General features: G+C 35.4%; 2 protein-coding genes across 3 annotated transcripts; both read right to left on the reverse strand.

Annotated features, from left to right (window-relative positions):
* Positions 1-1360: 1360 nt before the first annotated feature.
* On the reverse strand, positions 1361-5656 carry LOC115701060 (uncharacterized). Its single transcript, XM_030628750.2, has 7 exons — positions 4954-5656; positions 4018-4259; positions 3840-3936; positions 2548-2731; positions 2358-2439; positions 2162-2213; positions 1361-1875 (listed from the first exon to the last, which is right to left on the reverse strand). Exons 1-7 carry the CDS (start codon positions 5398-5400, stop codon positions 1795-1797), a joined length of 1185 nt encoding a protein of 394 aa, XP_030484610.2. The 5' UTR covers positions 5401-5656; the 3' UTR covers positions 1361-1794.
* Positions 5657-6307: 651 nt separating this feature from the next.
* LOC115701046 (transcription factor GTE4) lies at positions 6308-11189 on the reverse strand. Of its 2 annotated transcripts, none has more exons than XM_030628735.2 (5): positions 7993-11189; positions 7853-7898; positions 7650-7760; positions 7498-7572; positions 6308-6781 (listed from the first exon to the last, which is right to left on the reverse strand). In XM_030628735.2, the coding sequence occupies exons 1-4, from the start codon at positions 10105-10107 to the stop codon at positions 7514-7516; spliced, it is 2331 nt and encodes a 776-aa protein (XP_030484595.1). In that variant the 5' UTR covers positions 10108-11189; the 3' UTR covers positions 6308-6781; positions 7498-7513. The 2 variants fall into 2 exon arrangements, with proteins under 2 accessions (XP_030484595.1, XP_030484593.1); XM_030628733.2 differs by having other exon boundaries at positions 7987-11189.
* Positions 11190-20923: the final 9734 nt, after the last annotated feature.

Consider the following 20923-nt stretch of genomic DNA (forward strand, 5'->3'; position numbering starts at 1 on the left):
TTCTTTAACATTCCCTCAGCTGTGTTTCTGCGAAGGTGGTCTTCTTCTTCTCCTCAATTCGATAACAGAGGAGACCTTCGTCAACTCCTTAACTTTATGCATAGGAGGCCTTCAACATTCCCTCGGCTTTGTAGCGGAGGAGACCTTCATCATATTCTCATCTTTACAGTGGAAGAAGTCTTCGTCATCTCCTCGGCTTCACAGCAGAGGAGGTCTTCATCATCTCCTCAGCTTTACAGCAGTCCTCCCGCACCTTTCTCCGGGTCGACTTCACTCGCAGATAGGAAAAGACACGAGATATCTATTTTCTAGCTAAACCCTTCTCGAGATCACTAATCTATCATTACTCCTTTGAAATAATACTCTAGGAGTAATTAGGCGGCGTGTCTCGTAACGTGGGTCTCATTGCTACCTAACTCGCTCCTGAACTACCACGTATTTTGGAAAAAAATTTAGGCAACACTTTTTATATGAGGATGCGTGTAAATATTAATATTATATATTTGAAATAAATAAAAAATAATAAAATTTCAAGGAAAAAAATAAAGTTTTAGTAATGTATTTTAAATAAGCTGAGAGCATCTTTAATGGAGTGTTATAAATGTGGTGTATATGCATTTCTTAGCTCATGTTTATATAAATGAACTCCAATAGTAGTGTATAATGTGACATAAATTTGGTGCTTGCTAAAAATTATGTTAAATTTGATACAAAATATAACATAAGTTAAATTTTACACCACAGTAAATATTACTTTTTTTTATTTACTTTTTGTTACTATAATGTCACTCATAACTTTTTATATTTTTATTTATGTATTTAATATAGTTTTTATGTACTTTCAATTAAAATTTGATGTTTTTTTTTTTTTTTTACATTTTGACACCTTTCTCTTAAAATAAAATTTATTTTATTGTTAATGCATTGAAGTACAGTAATAAAATTTGAGCTAAATATAATATTAACTTATTTTTTTAATCAAAATTTAGTACAAACTTTATATTATCTATTAAAAATTTGAAGTAAAATATAAAAAATAAAATTGTGATGTCTTACGTATTTTGTCGAAAAAAACAAAACAATGAACTGTGAAGTATTAAATTCATCTACACATTGTGCGATCGGGTTGGTGCGGCTTAAAGTCACCTCTTATTTCAGCCATTTTGACGTCACGAATTACAAATATTTATTTAAGAACCCTTGCCTTGTACGAAATTCACAAATTATTTGACACGTTAAAGTAAAAAAAAAAAAAAACATTAGCATTTAAAAACTGAAAGGTTAGTGTGGTCTAATCATCGTGAAAATAAATTAAACCATTAAAATTAAAATTTCTTGAAAATAAAAGGGAAAAAAGACATGAAAATTAAAATTATATAGATAACCAAGATCACTTACAGCAAAGGAAAAGGAAAAGGCATTGCTTTCTGTGTGTGACCTATAATAACAGTCAGTCATATTCTTCCCTTATAGTCAGTCAGTCACTTATCCTTCTTGATAACCATGAAGATGATAGAGCAGCCTTCATTGGTTGAGTTCACATTTCATGTTATTTAAAATTGATCGGTGTCTCTACCAGCTGCCTATTCTTACAAAGATATGATTATTTAAAGTAACTGTTCTTAACAAATCATTACAGAATTGCGCTTAAATTTATATATATGAGGTGTGGCAAAGATGAGAATATACAAAATAGCTAGCTACAAAGGATAAAGAAATAGCTCCCATATATCAGATGTACTAAACATAGAACCTAATACCTATATAAGCATCTTCGTTGATTGCCATAGCTCATCATTCAGGAGAAGGAGAAGGGGTATTTAAACTTGAATTCTGACTCTCCATGGATATAATTGAAGCAAGCCTCGCATAAACCTGCGTAACATTAAGAATTTTTACACACCGCATTAAAGGGGTGCGGGGCGAAAAAACAGTGAAAGAAATTGTCTCTCCACACCTCATACATTTGGTTAGGAGTAATATAAACAAAATAATAGGAATGGAGATGAAAATAGAATAGAATTTTATTAAGTACATAACTTATTAATTCTTTTTTAAATTGTCCATTTGAATGAGCTTTCCTCCTATTTTTTTTTCTCTTTAAGGAACGATCATTCCAACAAAATACTAGAAAAACCATTCTAAGTTTAGAATCACTTACTGCAGAAAGCTGCTTATTTTCATCTTGTTTGTTCGTAGAAGATACATCGTACCTAAATAAACGATGTAGAATATTCAAATCATAACATGCATGGTTTCAAAGAAAATTAAACAAAAAAATTTTGATTTCAGCAAAAAAATTTGAGGATCAAGTGACTCAGTGAACAAAAACACATGAAACTAAACAGTTCTCTCACCAATCACGCGGAATGCCAGCTATATCTCGAGCTGAATAATTGAACGGCCCTTTTAACTCCACATTATATTCTTTTAACAAGTCTGTAATAAAAGGAACAGTATAATGTTCTTGCATGCCATAGTAAGAAAGAACGAGCACGAATGATTGTATATATGAAAATGGATAGTATACTAATGAAATTGCTAAACCTTTAAAAGTGAAGCATGGAGGACGACCCAATTTCAGACAGACATCAATAAACCAATCCACTCCAACAGCTACATGAGCAACTTCTTCATCAGCAATTTTTGCGACAATATTTGACGTTCTAAGGTCTCCAAAACCCACCAATCTTTGCACAAGTCGAGGCCCAGCATCAAGTCCTCTAGCCTCCTATACACACACACAAGAAAAAAAAAAATTGGAAAATCAAGGAAATTTATGAAACATTATTTAAAATGTTAAAACAAAGAGCTAAGAGGACATCAACAAGTCTTAAAGATACCATAACTTCTATTAGAAAATGATAAACTGTCTGATAGTAGACCAAAAATAGGATCTTGCATATGCAGATTGCAGAAATGAAGAAATTAACAAAATATTAATGACTTGAACTATATACAAGAAAACCTCTTCCACTTGGGTATTTGTAAAAATGGAAGTTTAGTAAGAGAGGAGCTGTCAACAGTAAATTCATCACTAAGGACAGTAATAACTCTCTCTACATAGCTATCAAATCCCTTGTGATCTCAATGAATCCCACCACCCTACCCGTCAGCATTTCAATAAATGGAAATAAGAATGGAAGAAGAAAATTCATTTCAGTTAAAATTTTCTCAAAACTAGTCAATTAAATGACAAATGAATTTTAATTCACAACCTTAATATAAATAATACAATGAATTTGTACTTTAGGCATTTTTCTTTAGCAATGCGGCAATGCCAGCAGAACCTAAAGTCACATGTTCAAATAACTACCAGATGCCTTCTCTAAGATTTTGATTTAGGTGCTTAGAAGTTCGAATACTGGAAACAACGGTTTAGAAAGATTAAGGTATGTAAATAGAAATCCGCTTGTGTTCTAGGGACACTTCATTTAAGCTTTGGAATACAGTAGGTGGACAAATAACAGGCAGACCCACTACTCTCTCTGTACAAAACTAGAGCTATTACTCATCCAAAAGAGTTGATTGTGATCTCTAAGTATATGACTACGAGGCAGGCAAAATTGCAAGCCTAAGCAAAATAATAGAACAAAGTACTCAATTATCTGATCTGAATTATCAAAGTTAGTTTCCCTAAACTCAATATCTGACTTAGTTTGACACAAGGGAAACTTCATATACATTGTGATAGTGCACAGTGTAAACTGAGAACCTCGTCCTTTAATAAAATCTCCAGTGCTGAATATAGAAAAGATATAAGGGATAATACGGTAGTCAATATGAAAAGATAACAACAAACAAGGAAAAGGGAAAAAAAATGTGGCCGTTGAAATTACCTGTACTAGTGGGATTGCTGCCAAACGTGCAGCAACATTATCAGATGTTTTCTCACACTCCCTCCAAAGCAAATTGTGAGCAGGCATGTCTCCATATCTTGTTACAACAGAAAAAAAGGCACATCAGCTGAAGAAACAGGAAATTGTTATCTACCCCCAAATTAACGACCCTCCTCACTTGTAACCAAGCTCGGCAAGTCTCTGTGAACACCAAGCAAAATGGCGACTCTCATCATCAGCAACATGAGCGAAATCAGCAAAGAACCCCTCCTCAAGTGTTTCACTGAATAGCGAAAACCGAACAACAGTATCCCAAGCCAAATCAATTGCATTTAGCTCCACATGAGCAAGATTATGCAGCATATAAGCATTGAGAGGCAACGCTGAGTTTTTTGGAGCTGGAATTTCCTTTGGAGATACCTGAATCTCAATACAATAGACAAAGATTTAACAGATAAGAAATACAGATGTCTGTAAATTAGCTACCAATACTAAAACAAACGAGTTTATAAACTTGCACATTTAAATCAGAAATAAAGTGAAGCACATTGAAAGCATCAAAATTATCAGTTTTAATAAGTAAAAGTTAATCATGGAACAAGAGCTTATATATTCAACGGGCAACATTCTTCATAAATATCAATGCAAAGAAAATAATGTAAAGGAAAAAGACTGGAAAAAGATGAAAAGGATGAATATATATATATATATATATATATACACACTCATTCTTCTCAATTTAACCAGTAAAGGATTCCTTAGAACTCAAGTATCAAATAAGAAAGGAAACACATGAATATGAATAGAGAAGACTGAAAATTTGAAGTAGAATAAGTATTTCTTAACAATCAGTTTTGTAAATACCAACATTACTGCATCATCATCGTAGCAACTATAAGATAAAATTGAAATCAAGAAAATGAGCTTAGTTGATACCTAAAAAGCGCTGCTTCGGAAATTAAAAGAAAAAAAAAATTAAGAACACTCGAGCAATGAAACCAATGATAATTGCATTCCCAATTAAAATTTTGTGTTAGCTTTTAAAGTTTATAATCTAAATTCTATCAAGAACTTCGGTGGAATGGATATAAACCAAAGAAACGAAAAGACAAACCAGCTCGGGTTTAGGGGGTCGAGCCGGCCGAGACGGCGGTTCGGCCACACCAATCGGGAGATTCTCATGGCGCCACCTGGTGTAAGCGAGATGAGAAAGCCTGGACTTTGTGAGAGGGTCACTGGTTGAGAGAACCAGAGCACCGAGCTCCGCAAGAGACGAAGCTGAGGATGCGAGTATATGAAAGTCGCAGGAAGAATCAGGTGTGGAGGGCTGTGAGTGTAAAGGCAATGGTTGGGGTTGGGGGCCATTGGGTCCCCAACTACGATCTTCATTAACCGGGCTATCTCTCCAGGTTTGGAGACCAGACCACGGTGTGTACTGCAACGAAGAAGAAGAGGAAGAAAAGCACTTGATTTTTGTTTTGAGGGTTAAACAAGGTCCAAGTGTGTTGAAAGAGCATTGTAGCGATGGCAAAAGCATTGTTTTGAGTTTGAGGCAGTGCATCTTCTCTCATACGACAACAGATGACCGACGAGCATGAGCCTCTGCCTTGCCTTCCACTACCTCATCAATAATCTTTTGCTTCTTCTTTTTAGCCTTTTTTTTTTTTTAATAAGTAATTTTGATTTATTTTTTTAAAAAAAAATTATGAAGTTCATCATTCATCATTTTTCTTCAATTCCTATTTATTTATTGGAACAATATTGTCAAGAAAACTAATGAAATGCCTACAATTTACAGACAAAATTGACACCCAAAACTCCCTATGATTATTCTCAAATTATCATCCATGACTATCAAATCAATACAAAGTTATCCTATTGGTAAAAAAAAAACCCTTTTAATACTATTTATTCCAATGATATGGAGATTCCTGAAATTTTAAAAAATTAATGGTGCATTTACTTACAATGACTAAAAAAAGAATTAATCATCAATCAAATGAATGAATAAGAATAAAAAAAAATTGTTTACTTGCAAGAATAAAATCCGAATAAGCAACTTTCTCAACAATGCGTTTACATTTCTTTGAAAACGGAATAAATTATTTAAAACTACAAAAATACTCTTGATTAAACTTTTATATGTTGTAAAACTTTAAAAAGATAATAATTAAATAAGAATCAAAATGTATTTTTATAATTAAGAAGGATTGAGATTTGGAGAAATTGTCATTCCCATTCTTTAATTTCAAATTGGTGTGAGACCCAAATATTTCATTTCCACCTTAAAAAAACTACTCGTACTAACGTTCTTGCAAAATGAATCTTTTTATAATAAAGAGATTCGTTGTTAAGAAAGTAAACAATATTTTCATTTCCTAAACACACCATAAATACTGAGGACCACTTTATACATAGAAAAATTGCATTAATTGGTGAGATGAAACAGTGAAAGATGCAAGGATAAATTGATTTGATAAGAAATTATGACTTAATTTAACTTGAATTACAGACTATCTCCTAAATAACACCAAAGAATCCTGAATCTGCTAAGAGAGCATAATGCCAAAAGACAAGTCACGTAAAACTTAAAGATGAGCAGCAGCAGTAGTTAGCAATGTACACGTGCTATGCAAACTGTATCTAATTATCACCACATTCTTTTCTACCAAATATTATACAAATCTGTGACAAAAGAAATGGAGCCACCAGTTGAAAATGATGAAGAGAGCACTACTCTACTATTCCCCGGCAAAGGCAAGGCCACTCTGAGAAACAACAGATTAAACACACTACACATTCCAGCAGCACATAGACATAGATAGCTAGCTTTACGGCCTTGACAACATTTCCACTGTACAGCAATTGCAGATTCAAACCCAACTCTCTAACCCTTAATATCTCCACAGAGCAAATCACCATCTACCTCAAATATCTTAAATCTGCCATTTTGATCACAAAAACTCAATTAGCCATTTGCTTTTGCCCCCTCGAACAAGTTTCGTAAAGGGGTGATAAAACAATTGTGTAACAACTTCAGCAATCATAAGTTATGTAACAACCACATTCAGTGGTTCAACAAGACAGAGAAAGGGGGGTTAATGCATAGGAGAAACATGGAACCATTCAGCCAAATTAAAGTATAGTTTTCAAATTACAAAATCCTCTCATCAAAGTCCAGTTTACAACTAGACTCAGATTGTAAAGTTCAGTCAAGATTTCAGCTAAAAAGCACGAACATACTCTTTCAAAATCTAGTTCTCAACACTAAATTTAAACCTGATATTTACAAGTTAACGGTAACAAAACAACAAGCTAACCTAAATAAAAAAATTCAATCCTCTTTTATAATTAGATTCATTTCAACTTTAAACTTCATATAGTGGATATAAATGTTAAATAAAGGATTTCTTTGTCATTAGAATTGTTATGTTAATCATATTTTGATTTATCCGGGAGAATTTCATTATTTTAAAACACTAGTTACTAGACAGAAAATTTATCACACACTAATAGTCACTCAGTATTGGGTCTCTGCTATAAAACAAAATGTCACTCAGTTTTCAAGGCAATGGAGAGAGAGTCAGCATCTAAGAAATTATATAAAGCTTAATATGCTCATAACTCTCAGATATTAACTCAGGCAAAAAGATTTTACCTAATTACCAAACAAATCATGTTCTCGGTGACCCTGCATCTGATCCAGATGCAGATGAACTTTCGCTATCAGAATCTGCAAGAATAAAAGCATGTCAACGTGAGATAAATGAAGCAGATAAAACCCAGAAAATGCATTTGGCATCCCCGTACCACTAGAAGACGATCCAGAACTGCTAGAGCTGCTAGAACTACTTGATCTACTCCTATTATCCTCCTGATTATTTCCTTGAGCTGGTGGCGAAGAGGAAACAATGTTTTCATCTGTTTAGATAATAAAGAAAACATAGTTCATCAATTTGTAGAAATAATAAATGATTTCAATTGTCATAAAAAACCAAGCTCTAAAATTTAACCTGTCTTCTTTTCTTTGGGCACCTCTGCCACAATTTGAACCTGGGACTGCAAAAAGAAAACAGAAAAATAATAAATTAAATTAGACACAACCAGAAAAGGGAGCACTTTTAGTAAGTACAGTTAAAGACTTTACCTTCACCTGAACATTCTGCATAGTTTGTGCTCTAGCTTGGTTGGCAAGCTCAGCTTTCCGCTTATTTTTGCTCAAACTCTTCTTGTAGTTGGTCACAAACCTATCAAGCTCCCATAGTGTCTCGGCATCAACGCTATCAATGTCAACTTCAATTTCATCATCATCTTGGAAAAGTGATGAATTCCTTTTCTTAATAATCTGTACAATGGCATCTAGCTTTTCTGAAGGTAGGCTCTGAAGATTTGTGCTTAATTTCTGCTTTTCATCATAGGTCATATCCCTTTTATGGGGATCTTTTGCCTTAGGCTTCTTTAAAGCAGGTGTCCTAGCAGTTGGAGTAACACTCATAGGCTTTGGTCTGGGATCACCGTAGTGTGTCATTGATTCTGACCTATCCAAAATCCTTCTCATATCAAGAGGAGAAGGTAATGAAGGTGGAACCTTTCTAGGCGTAGGTGTTGGAAGGCCCCCACTATAATCAAACCCAAACCGCATCTCTCGATTGTAATCAGATTCTATTATCATCCACCTCTCCTCAAAAATCTTTGATAACTGATCGGCCATGATATGAACATCCTGGCCTGGTGGATTATAGGTCATGGCATTTCGAAATGTAAGTCTCACATCCTCGGCAAATTCTTTTGGTGACTTGTACCAGTTCTTGTTCAACCTCGTTTTAATAGTACCCAAGTCCATTGGTTGCTTGATAATGGTATGGTAGTCGTGCAAACCAAGACCTGCTGCATCTACAGGATCATTAAACACCCAACCATGCTTGTGCTTCATCAATTTATCAAGCAAAGAGCTACAGCTCTTGAAAAACTTAGTTCCCATACCAAAACCATTTCCCAAATCTCCACCTTGCTTCTTCCCATTCAATTTTGACTTCTTATTACTCTCTGCTGGCGGAATTTTATCCTTTGCTAGTAAGAATTCAGAATTGCGATAAAATTGATTCGCCTTGGGTGTCCTCTTCTCCTTTTCCACAATATCAAAGCCCTGACTATTCTCCAATACTGATATATTCAACTGGTGCAAAGGTCGAATAGGCTCTCGCGTAACACCAACAGAAGCCACCTCTGAATGAGAACGTTTTGATCCACCATTGCTGACACGTTCATTTACAGACACATGCAAATGAGTACGTCCAGCAATCTGCCCTTGCTTCTGTTCTATCTTTTTCACCCAATTCCTTACTGTTTCCAGCTCGCTCTCAAGCTTTCTCCGAAGCTCCTCTGCCTCATGTTTCGACTGTGAGGCCAAACTAACTGTAACCCGGTTCTCCACACCCTCCTTCACCGAGCCATTCCCTCCAGGAGGGTCCCTAGAGTTTGGAATGACATCTGTAACCACAGGTTGTCGGTTCAAGCTCGACGAATCATCAGAGACAGCATCTAATCTCGAAAGGAGGTGTTGTGACAAGTTCCCATCTTCCAACTCCAGAGCCTGCAGCCGCGGTTGAGTTGAATTCTCGTTGTTATTGCACTCGGTGTCCTTGTTGCTCTCGTTGTTATTGCACTCGTTGTCCTTGTTGGTGTCGTTGATATTGCACTCGTTGCCCTTGTTGCTGTCGTTGATATTGCACTCGTTGTCCTTGTTGCTGTCGTTGATATTGCACTCGTTGCCCTTGTTGCTCTCGTTGTTATTGCACTCGGTGTCCTTGTTGCTCTCGCTGATATTGCACTCGTTGCCCTTGTTGCTCTCGTTGATATTGCACTCGTTGCCCTTGTTACTCTCGTTGTTATTGCACTCGTTGTCCTTGTTGTTTTCGTTGCCCTTGTTGTTTTCGTTGCCCTCGTTGTCTTTCTTGCTCTCGTTGTCATTGTTGCTCTTGTTCTCCTTCCCATCGTTGCTTTTATCGTTCTTGTCGTTATCCTTGATAACATTGTCAACGGTGGCGGTGGAAGTACCTGATTCTGGCGCTAACACGGTGCTACTGGTGGTGGTTGTGGTATTGATATCGGCTTTGTCCTTAGCGATATCGTTGTCGTTGGTGTTGACGCTGGCAGTGATAGTGTTCTTCTTGCCTTTGAATACTTTCCTTCTGTAGACCTTGTGCGCCGAATACCTCTGCTTCTCTCTAGCTCCATCACCTCCTTCTACAGTAGGCTCTGAAGCCATACATGTACCCCTCCGAAACGCTAATTTCAGTTTTCTTTCCCCCGAAAATACTCAAGATTCAAACCAATCCGATTTAGGGTTTTAGACCTAATCCCCTAAACAAAACGAAAAAAAACCCCAACAAACAAAACCCCTAATTTTCAAATTAGGGCTTCTACCACGAACTCAAAGAAATCCTAGGGTTTACAGAAGCCTCCTTGAATCGAACCCGAAAACACCGGGAAAACTACAGATAACAAAAGGACACAGATGTATATCTAAATATATATTTTAGGATAATTACACAGAGAAAGTAAGGGCTTACAAGACCGCTAGGGTTTCGAGCTGGGTCACCTTCTTCGTTTCTTTTCTTTCTCGATCAGATCTCGCACGCTCTCTCTCTCTCTCTTTCTCTCTCAGGAAATTTTTTTCTCTCTCTAGAACTGGCGCACAGTGTCAGTGCGTTTCTCTCTCTCTATCCTTATCTTACAGGTGTACGGCGGCTGTGCCTTCGTGTGGTTCAAACGGAGTGGACGAAGCGTGTGGGTGCACCAAAAAGAGTCGTGCCCGGGAAGTATCATAACCCCTTGTGCGGGCCGATTGACCCACGCTATCTTAAAGAGCGTGAAATGCACGGACGAATAAGATAGAGGTTTAAGCGGTTCGTTAGTCGACGTGCGAGTGGACTTGCGCAATCACTTTATGGCGGGGAGTTAAGTTTGTAAATGTTTGAAAAATATTAGCAAGCGCTTCATAAGCGCGTGAGTTATATTCTCTCAGTCGGTGGCGGTGGAGTGTTTTAAGTCTCCGGTTGAGTTTTGGTACGCGCCGCTAAGTCGGTTGGGGGTGAGGTAAGCTAATTGTTGCAGATTCAAAGAGGGCTTTATTGGTTTCAACTTTCAAGATTAAGGCGCTCGAATCGGATACTATCTATGATCCAAGCTTTTTAGGCTAAAATCCAAAATGGATTTTGGGTTTATGTCCAGTCCACCTTTTAGGCCCACGTACTCCACACTCCTCAATTCCTTTATCTTTTTTTTTTGGTTAATCCTCAATTCCTTTATTTGTTTAAGCTTTTTTATGGGTGCTTTGTGAAAGAAAAAAAAAATATGACTTTTTTTATTAAAAAATATGGAAAGGAAAACTCCACATGTTATTTTTTAATTTTTTTAAAAAAATTTACGGTTTGAATTGCTTTTGTAGTTTCTCTAGTAATTTTTATGTGGGTTGTTATATGAATTTTGATTACGATTTAAGTTGTTCCGTCAGTTGCTATAAGAGTTTTGTGTGGAATTCTGTAAAAATGTAAAAAAAAAATATATAAATTTAAAGTGTAAAAATGAAAAAATCCCTATACAAAATATTATTTTTGGTAAATTTTTTATAATTTACATTAAAATATTTTTTTTTTATATTTTTACAGAGTTTAATAAAAACAACACAAAAATAATTAAAAAATCACATGATTTTTTATTTCTAAAATGTGGTTATCTAACAATTTTTGTTGGCTTCCTTTTTATTTGTAAAATTTTAAAAATAAACATAACAAAAATAAAAATTAAAAATATCACTAACTATATGTGCATTTGCACATAAGTAACCTTGTTAATAAAAAAATCATCAAAATAATATTAAAACAACATAAAAGTAATAAACAAAAATCCAACAACAAAATAATAAGAGTACAACATGAAAACATCAAAAGATCATATTTTTTGTAAATAAAATCATAAAAATTGTTCATAAGCCAGTCACTCGGAAGCTTGATCATGATAATGACACTGTTGGAATTATTTTACCAGGATCTAGATTTACTAACAAGTATGTTGTGAACATCCTAAATATGAACTTCTAAAACGATATGAAATAAACACATATAAAGTATCAGGAACCTTACAGTGGTTGCAGCGGAATATAATGTCTCCTTTCACTCAGATCTCTAACCCTTGTATCCTTTCTGTAGCAGAGTATCACCAAGATCTGAGTCCGAATCTCCTTCACTGGAAACTGGATTCTTTATAGCCTTACACACTATGATTGAGTACCACTTGATGTGTGTGGGCACTCACTCTTTCACTATAGGCTTCGGTTTTGAAGAGAGGAAGAGAGAGAGAGAGAGAGAGAGAGAGAGAGAGAGAGAGAGAGAGAGAGAGAGAGAGGTTTCGGCTAGGTATAGGAAGAGAGGCTCAAATTTTTACTGAATGAATGAGATACATCATCTTTTCCCTTAAGCCATCACTACATATTTATAGGAAAGCACTTAGGGTTAGGTTAAGTTTAATTAGCATTAAAATTACAGAAAAATAAAGTGGCAAATCCCTTGTGAAGTGGGCGGCCATGGATTGCTATTGGGCCCCACTTTGCAATTTTGCCATTTTTCTCATTTTCCTTCTTATTTTCTCAAAAACGTCAATTTTTCAATTTAACCACTTTGCCAAAACTAATTATTAAATAATATTGTCATTTAATATATTTATTAATTAAACTTAACAAAACCTCTTAATTAACAAATAAACCCTAGAAACTCTTTCTTCACAATTAAGCCATTGCTTAGTGAAAATTCATAAACTAGACATAGTCTAATTTTAGAATTATAATTGATTAATCAAAATCAATTAACTGAGTCTTACAAGTAGTATTATCTCAACTAGTATGGGGACCATGGGCCTATATATCTGAGCTTCCAATAAGCAGATCTAGAATTTACCAAGTAAATTCACTAACTTATTAATTCCTCATTGCATCCACCATAGAACTTAGAATTGCACTCTCAGTTATATAGAACGCGCTCTATATGTTCCACGATATAGATACGTTATTAGTTATCCATTGTTATAATCTCAATAATCAATGATCCTCTATAGATGATCTACATTGTATAGGGATTAATTTACCGTTACACCCTTCAATGTATTTTATCCTTAAAACACTTAGCCACCTATAAATGATATTTCAGTGAGCTAACATAATCACTGAAATGAGTACTCAACCATTTATCTCTGTTTAGCCAAGCTCGAAGGAAATCATCATTTCACTTCTATGTCCTGATAGAAGCTATAGATTCCATATCTATATTTAGCGTTCCCACTCAATTGCACTACCATGCTCCCAAAATGTACGTAACACCCTGACCAAAAAGTAGGCTTAACTAACAAATCAAAGAACATGTATATTACTCTTGAGATCGAACCTAACCATGTCAGGATTAAGATCATTTGATCTAGGATCAACTAGGTGATATTGAATTAAATAGATATTACGGTAAATTTATCATATCTGATTCAAAGTTCAATATCGATCCTTTCCAATGCATACTCCATGCATCCAACCGAAGCTTTACTTTAACCAATGCCCTGGAAATGACATAGCACTTATCCAAGGTGCAAGTAAACTATGTTGTAGATTATCATATCAGTTAAACCCAGTGTACTGATAAATCTAGGAATATATATTTAATCACACAATCTTGATTACTTTCCACTGTGCTGACGACACAATAATCTAGAAATAAATGTGATAAGGATTTCGATGAATTTATAAATCAAATAAACATATAAATGATAACATGAACCAAATGACACATTAAATAAGTGATGAAAATACTTCTGTCTCTTTATTGATATTTAATAGATAGAGATTACATTGAAATAGAGTTTTATTTAGGGCATAAAGCCCAACAAACTCCCACTTGCACTAATATAAAACAATCAGTACATTTCAATTAATCCTAGATTCTAACGATGCTTTTCAAATGCAGTTCCTGACAAAACTTTGGTGAATGGGTCAACTAGATTGTCCTCTGTGTCCACTTTCTCCACTAGTACATCCCCTCTTGCCACATACTCTCTGTTGATATGATATTTCCTTTCTATATGTTTGCTTCTCTTGTGGCTTCGAGGCTCTTTACTGTTGGCTATGGCTCCAGTGTTATCACAAAGCAAAACCAGTCGTTTTTCCATTCTAGGAACAACACCGAGTCCTATGAAGAACTTTCTAAGCCAGACAAGTTCTTTAGCAGCCTCTGCAGCAGCTATGTATTCTGCCTCCATGGTAGAGTCTGAAACTGCGGTTTGTTTAGCACTTCTCCAAACCACTGCTCCACCCCCAAGAGTAAACACCATCCCAGATGTAGATTTCCTGTCATCAAGACATGCCTGGAAATCTGAATCGGTATAGCCTACGGGATTTAAAGCACCACCCTTGTAGACTAACACGAATTGCCTTGTCCTTTTCAAGTACTTCAAGATATGCTTAACAGCATTCCAATGTTCCTGTCCTGGATTCGTCTGATACCTGCTCACAATTCCTACTGCATAACAGATGTCAAGTCTAGTGCATAGCATTGCATACATTAGACTCCCAACTGCTAAAGCATAAGGAACCCTTCTCATGTCCTCTATCTCTTGAGGATCAGTGGGACACTGTTCCTTAGATAGAGGGACACCAAATCAAAAAGGCATTTGTGCCCCTTTGGTATTTTTCATTGAGAATCTCTCTAAAACCTTATCTATGTAAGTTGTTTGAGAGAGAGCAAGGGATCTGTTCTTCCGGAATCTGATAATCTGAATACCGAGAACATATGCAGCTTCACCCAAATGCTTCATTTCGAATTGAGTGTCAAGCCATTCCTTGATGTCAGTCATTTTCTTGATATTGTTGCCAATTATCAAAATGTCATCAACATAAAGGACCAGGAAGACTACCACTTGGTTCTCCTTGAGTTGGTAAACACAAGGTTCATCTTCATTCTGAAGAAAGCCGTAGGTCTTGATGATTTCATCAAACCTTTTGTTCCAGGAGCGAGAAGCTTGCTTAAGTCTATAAATGGACCTATTGAGTTTGCAAACTTTCTTTTCCTGCCCTGGAAGAACATAGCCTTCTGGTTGCTCCATATAGATGGTCTCTTCAAGAATTCCGTTAAGGAAAGCTGTCTTGACATCCATTTGCCAGATTTCATAATCGAAAGCGGTTGCTATGGAGAGAAGAATTCGGATGGATTTGAGCATGGCAACCGGGCTAAAAGTTTCCTCATAGTCCACGCCTTCTCTTTGGGTGTAACCCTTGGCGACCATTCTAGCTTTAAAAGTTTCGACTTCTCCTCCAACGCCTCTTTTCTTCTTGTAGACCCACTTACATCCAATTAGACGATAGTCATCAGGTGCGTCTACATATTCCCAGACTTTGTTCTTTTTCATGGAATCCATTTTTGAATCTATGTCGGCTGACCATTGTTTCTGTTCAGGACTTGTCATTGCCTGTTTATAGGTTAATGGGTCGTCATCAATACCGTTACCAATGACCATATTGATTTCACCATCCAAGCCATAACGAGATGGTTTAGTAGAAACCCTCCCACTACGACGAGGAGCGGTGACCTTCTAAATAGGAACATTAGTGGTAGATTTCTCGGTTGTATCAACTTGCAAAGGTTCAACCGCGGAAGTGGGATTATCCTCTACTTGAGTAGAAGAGGATGGAACATTAAAAGGACTTATATCTGAAAGCATTTCCTCTAATACTACTTTGCTTTGTGGTTTGAAATTCTTAATATAGTTATCTTCAAGGAAAGTGGCGTTTGTGGAAACAAACACTTTATCATCTTTGCGACTATAAAATAGTCTGTAACGTCCCCGCTTCAAGCCTCCATTGGGTCCTTACACCCACAGACTAATGGCTCTTATACACGAGTACGACACTCTGGCTACTTCATGGACTGATGACTGACCTTACAGACCAACACGAGTGTTTCCAGCGTGCTTTGTCCTCACTCACACGCTTCCTAAGAAAACTTCCCAGGAGGTCACCCATCCTTGAAATTGCTCCAGGCTAAGCACGCTTAACTGTGGAGTTCTTTCGAGATGGGCTACCGAAAAACAAGATGCACCTTGTTGATATAGGTAGTACCAATCAATCCATTTAAGCCCTCTTCAACTGTGTAGTCCCATACCTACACAGTCTCAGAATCATCCCACTTGACCTTCCCCAGGCGGTGTGGGATTGCACAGCTTACCCGATATTTCCCCTTACGGATCACGGGACTACTGACTGTCACATAGTCTACTCCTAGTCTCTTTAGAATTTTCAACAAACATGCAAACCTCAGTTCACTTATCAAGTTTGCCATCTTTCTTTCTTAAGACATGAGCAGGGCACCCCGTTAACTCTAAATACTTGTCTTTTTTTCTCTCTTAACTTTTACCTTTTTCTTTGAAAATTTAAAATTTTCTTATTTTTCTCATCACATTAAGATTAATTGGATTGGAATCCTAATCATAATAGTAAATGGCCTTCAAAAATTAGAGAAAAAAAAAAGAAGAGAAAAGACTTATGATCTTTTACTTATCATTTATCTTTTTGTTTTGATTCTCTAATTTTCCCTTAATCTTAATAGCATTAGGATTTCATGTTACCTTTTAAATTTGGATTCCTATTCCTATTTGCATAGGAATTTCGAATTCCACTAAAAAGGAGAGGGAAAAGATATAATTTTATATCTTTTACTTGTCATTTAGCTCTTCCTTAAAAGTTTTAAATTTAAAAGACTCTCATTAGCTTTAGGATTAGGAGATTGAACTCACTTATAAATAAGAGCATTGACAATCAAAATTTCTACACTTCTTCATTCTCTCCAATACGCCTATACCTTTAGAGCGCCTCTTGAAATTTCATCTTCATCAAGTCTTCAAGCGTACTCTTCTCAAGGTAGAAAAAATATTTTTTTTTTCGAAATTGATGCCATTTTTTTTTTAGAATTTTCTTCTTCTTCTCCTTTGTTGATCTTACTCCAAAGAGTTTTAGACTCCCAAAAATCTTTAAAATATTTTCTCTAAGATCTCCAAAATTCTAAAACATTTTCCTAGTACCTTGAAAAATTCTTCTAAAATTACTTTGACTTTTTCAACCCAATTTAGACTTTTCTTGAGTTGTAAGCAACTTGTGTTGCTAAGCTGTCATGGCTAGGGTGAAGAGAAGTAGAAGGTTACCTGATGAGTATGACCCCCATGTAGCTCAGTTCATTAGAGCTAAGCTAATTGTGCCAAAGTCTAAGAACTTAGACAAGTTGCGTGGTGGAAAGGTGATGGCATCTGAGCTTTTTAAAGCTGTCATTGAGAGTGATGATAAGAGATCTAGCCTTCAAGCTAAGGCCTCTTGAGTTTAGCACTCTATTGGTATTATTTTACCAGGATCTAGATTTACTAACAAGTATGTTTCATTAACATCCTAATATGAATTTCTAAAACAATGAAATAAACACATAAAGGTTTAAGAAAACCTTACATTGATTGCAGCAGAATATAATGACTCCTTCCGTTCAGATATCTAGCCCTTGATTCCTTTCTGTAGCAGAGCATTATCAAGATCTGAACCTGGATCTCTTTCTCTCCTTCTTGAGCCCGATTCTCCTTCTTGTTGATTGGATTCTTCACAGTCTTACACACTATGATTGAGATACCACTTGATGTGTGTGGGCACTCACTCTATCACTCAAGGTTTGAAATTATGAAGAGAAGAAAGAAGAGAATGTGGTTTCGACTTAATAGAAAGAAGGCTCAGGAAATTTTTTCTGAAAGTGAAATTTCATCAATCTTTAAGTGTGAGTCATCACTATGTATTTATAGGTAACCACCTAGGTTTAGGTTAGATTTAATAGCATTAAAATAATCGAAAAATAAATGGTAAAATCCATGCATAGTGGCCGGCCATGGGTTGGATAATGGGCCCCACTTTACAATTTTGCTATTTTGTCATTTTCCCATCTTCTTTTCTCAAAAATGCCAAAATTTTTCCAATTTAACCACTTAAATGCCAATTCTAATTATTTAATAACTAAAATTAATTATTAAATAATATTGTCATTTAATATATTTATTAATTAGACTTAATAAAGTCTCTCAATTAATAAATAAGACCTAGGATCTCTTTTCTTCACATTTAAGCCCTTGCTTAGTGAAAATTCATAAACTAGACATATTCTAATTATAGAATTATAATTGATTAACTAAAATCAATTAACTGAGTCTTACAAGCAGTATGGTCTCAACTAGTATGGGGACCATGGGCCTATATAACCGAGCTTCCAATAAGCTAATCTAGAATTTACCAAGTAAATCCACTAACTCATTAATTCCTCATTGCATCCACCATAGAACTTGGAATTGCACTTTCAGTTACATAGAACGCTCTATATGTTCCACGATATAGATACGCTACTAATTATCCATTGTTATAATCCCAATAATCAATGATCCCTTATAGATGATCTACATTGCATAGGGATAAAAATACCGTTACACCCTTTCAATGTATTTTATCCTTAAAACACTTGACCACCTATAAATGATATTTTAGTGAAATAATATAATCACTAAAATGAGATCTCAATCATTTATCTCTATTCAGCCAAGCTCGAAGGAAATCATCGTTTCACTTCTAAATACCTATAGAAGCTATAGATTCCATATATATGTTTAGCGCTCCCACTTAATTGTACTATCGTGTTCCCAAAATATACGTATCACCCTGACCAAAAAGTAGGCTTAACTAACAAATCAAAGAACACAAATAACACTCTTGAGATCGAACCTAATCATGTCAGGATTAAGATAATTTGATCTAGGCTCAACTAGATGATATTGAATAGAATAGATATTACGGTAAATTTATCATATCTAATCAAAGTTCAATATCGGTCCCTTCCAATGTATACTCCATACATCCGATACAGGTAAATTTTGCCAATGCCCTAGAAAGGACATAACACTTATCCAAGGTGTAAGTATACCTATCGCTGATTATCATGCCAGTCTAAATCCAATGAACTGACAAATCAGGGAATTAAACTTTTGAACATATAATCATGATTATATTCCACTGTGCTGACAACACTATAATCATGAATAAATACATATGTTATGGACCTAATAGAATTTATAATTATGACATAAATCATGTGAACCATGCAACATAAAATGATTTCTGATCTTTATTAATTAATAAATATGATTATATTGAAATGGGTTTTATTTAGGGCACCAAACCCAACACACTCTTACTGAACATTAGGCTCGATTAATTTGAGATGATTACTGTCTTCTTGAAACAGTTGTTTGGAAGCCACAATACGGTGGTCCCAATGGCTCCCTACCCTTGCATCCATGTTTCATATCCATAGCTGATTTGTTCAGTATTTGCCCTTACCATATAAATTTGAATGGCTATAAGATTCTTTCCACCTTCTTCATATTTTATTATTTAAGAAATTATCCTATTCCTACTTCTCATGACATAATCTTCCTTCGCGGCTTGAAAAGAAGTCTAACTCGCAAAGAAGAAGGCTTTTGCCACTTTCACCAATTTAGCCCATATATCGAGAACATTACCAAAAGTAACTGTGACCTTTACCATCAAGAGTACTTCTATATCCCTGTTCTTCCATAGAGACACATTACATTTCAAAAAGTTAGCTCTTTCAAAAGACATGCTCCTCTAATTGACATGAAGAGGAGAGCTAGTGCCATGTTGTTTGAGATTGATGCTTGGGAGAGAGATCGATGATCTCTTTTTAGTACTAAAATTTTTTGGAAGGTTGGGTTGATCATGTCATGCTAGCATGTGTATGATGACACTGGCTTCGCTGATGAATCTTGGACAATGCCACTAAAGCAGGATGATGAAACTGCTTAGAATGCAATTGTCATCTTATCTTAGACAATGTCGAAAGAAGTGTCTTCAGTTCAAAATGACACAGAATATTCAAGGAGAATATATGTGTTCTTAGACCAAGATGATGGAGAAATTACCTCCACTCAAACTGCTTCAGAGAAGGATGGGGAATCAGTAGGTGGCTGATGCTCCATGCTATTCAGATAACTTGTTGTTTCATTTCTCTTTTATTGTATTTTTTGGTTTTTATTGTCCATATCAGAGTTATAAAAGTGGAAGCAGATTTGATAAAAATAGTTTTTATCAAATATGAACCATGAGCCAAAAAATCCCACCATAATATATATAGATTAAATTTAACTAATGAAAAGAAAATAATACCTCTTGAAGCCTATCATAGTATTCTTGCTATCTTTTGTGACAAGATCAGAATCAAGTCGTGGTAAGAGTACATTGAGAGGAAGATATGATGATAGAAGAGACATCAATCTCGCTCATTCATGCCCATAGATCAGAGGGAAGTGGTGTGCTACTATTGTCACAAAAAAGGACATGGTAGGCGGAATTATAAAGTGTTGACCAAGCATCTTAAAACAATATTGAGGAATCAAGAATGCAAAGACACATCAAATTTCACAAATTAATATTTTTAGTGAAAGCTTTGAAAGTGACTCTTATGTTCTCTCTATCATAGCTGATGAATTTTTTATTTTTTGACTATTGGATTCTTTATTCTCGTTGTTCGTTCCACATGTGCCCATATAAGGAGTGCTTTGGCACTTATAAGAAAGATAATGTGTTGATGGGAAATGATTCTAGCTCTAAAATTGTATGTTTGATAGTGTTGTGAGAACACTGACTGATGTGAGACATGTTCAAACATTAAAGAGGAAATTAATCTCTTTGAGAGTTATGGATACTTGTGGTTATGACTATTTTACAAAATATGGTGAAATAACCATAAAAAAGGTGGCTTGGTAGTTGTGAAGGGTAAGAAAGAGCGAGATTTGTATAAATTAGTCGAGAAGACTATTTTAGGTTGAACTGTGTGAAGGTGGAGTCATTTCACTAAAGACATTCAGTTAGAGTGATGGAATGCGGCAAGGTGGAGAAAAGTCCAATTTCATTTAAAGGTTGTTTGAAGAAAGAAGACATCAATTAAAAATCGAAGAAT

Source organism: Cannabis sativa, chromosome 8, assembly GCF_029168945.1.
Source record: "Cannabis sativa cultivar Pink pepper isolate KNU-18-1 chromosome 8, ASM2916894v1, whole genome shotgun sequence".
In the NCBI taxonomy this organism is placed as follows: domain Eukaryota; kingdom Viridiplantae; phylum Streptophyta; class Magnoliopsida; order Rosales; family Cannabaceae; genus Cannabis; species Cannabis sativa.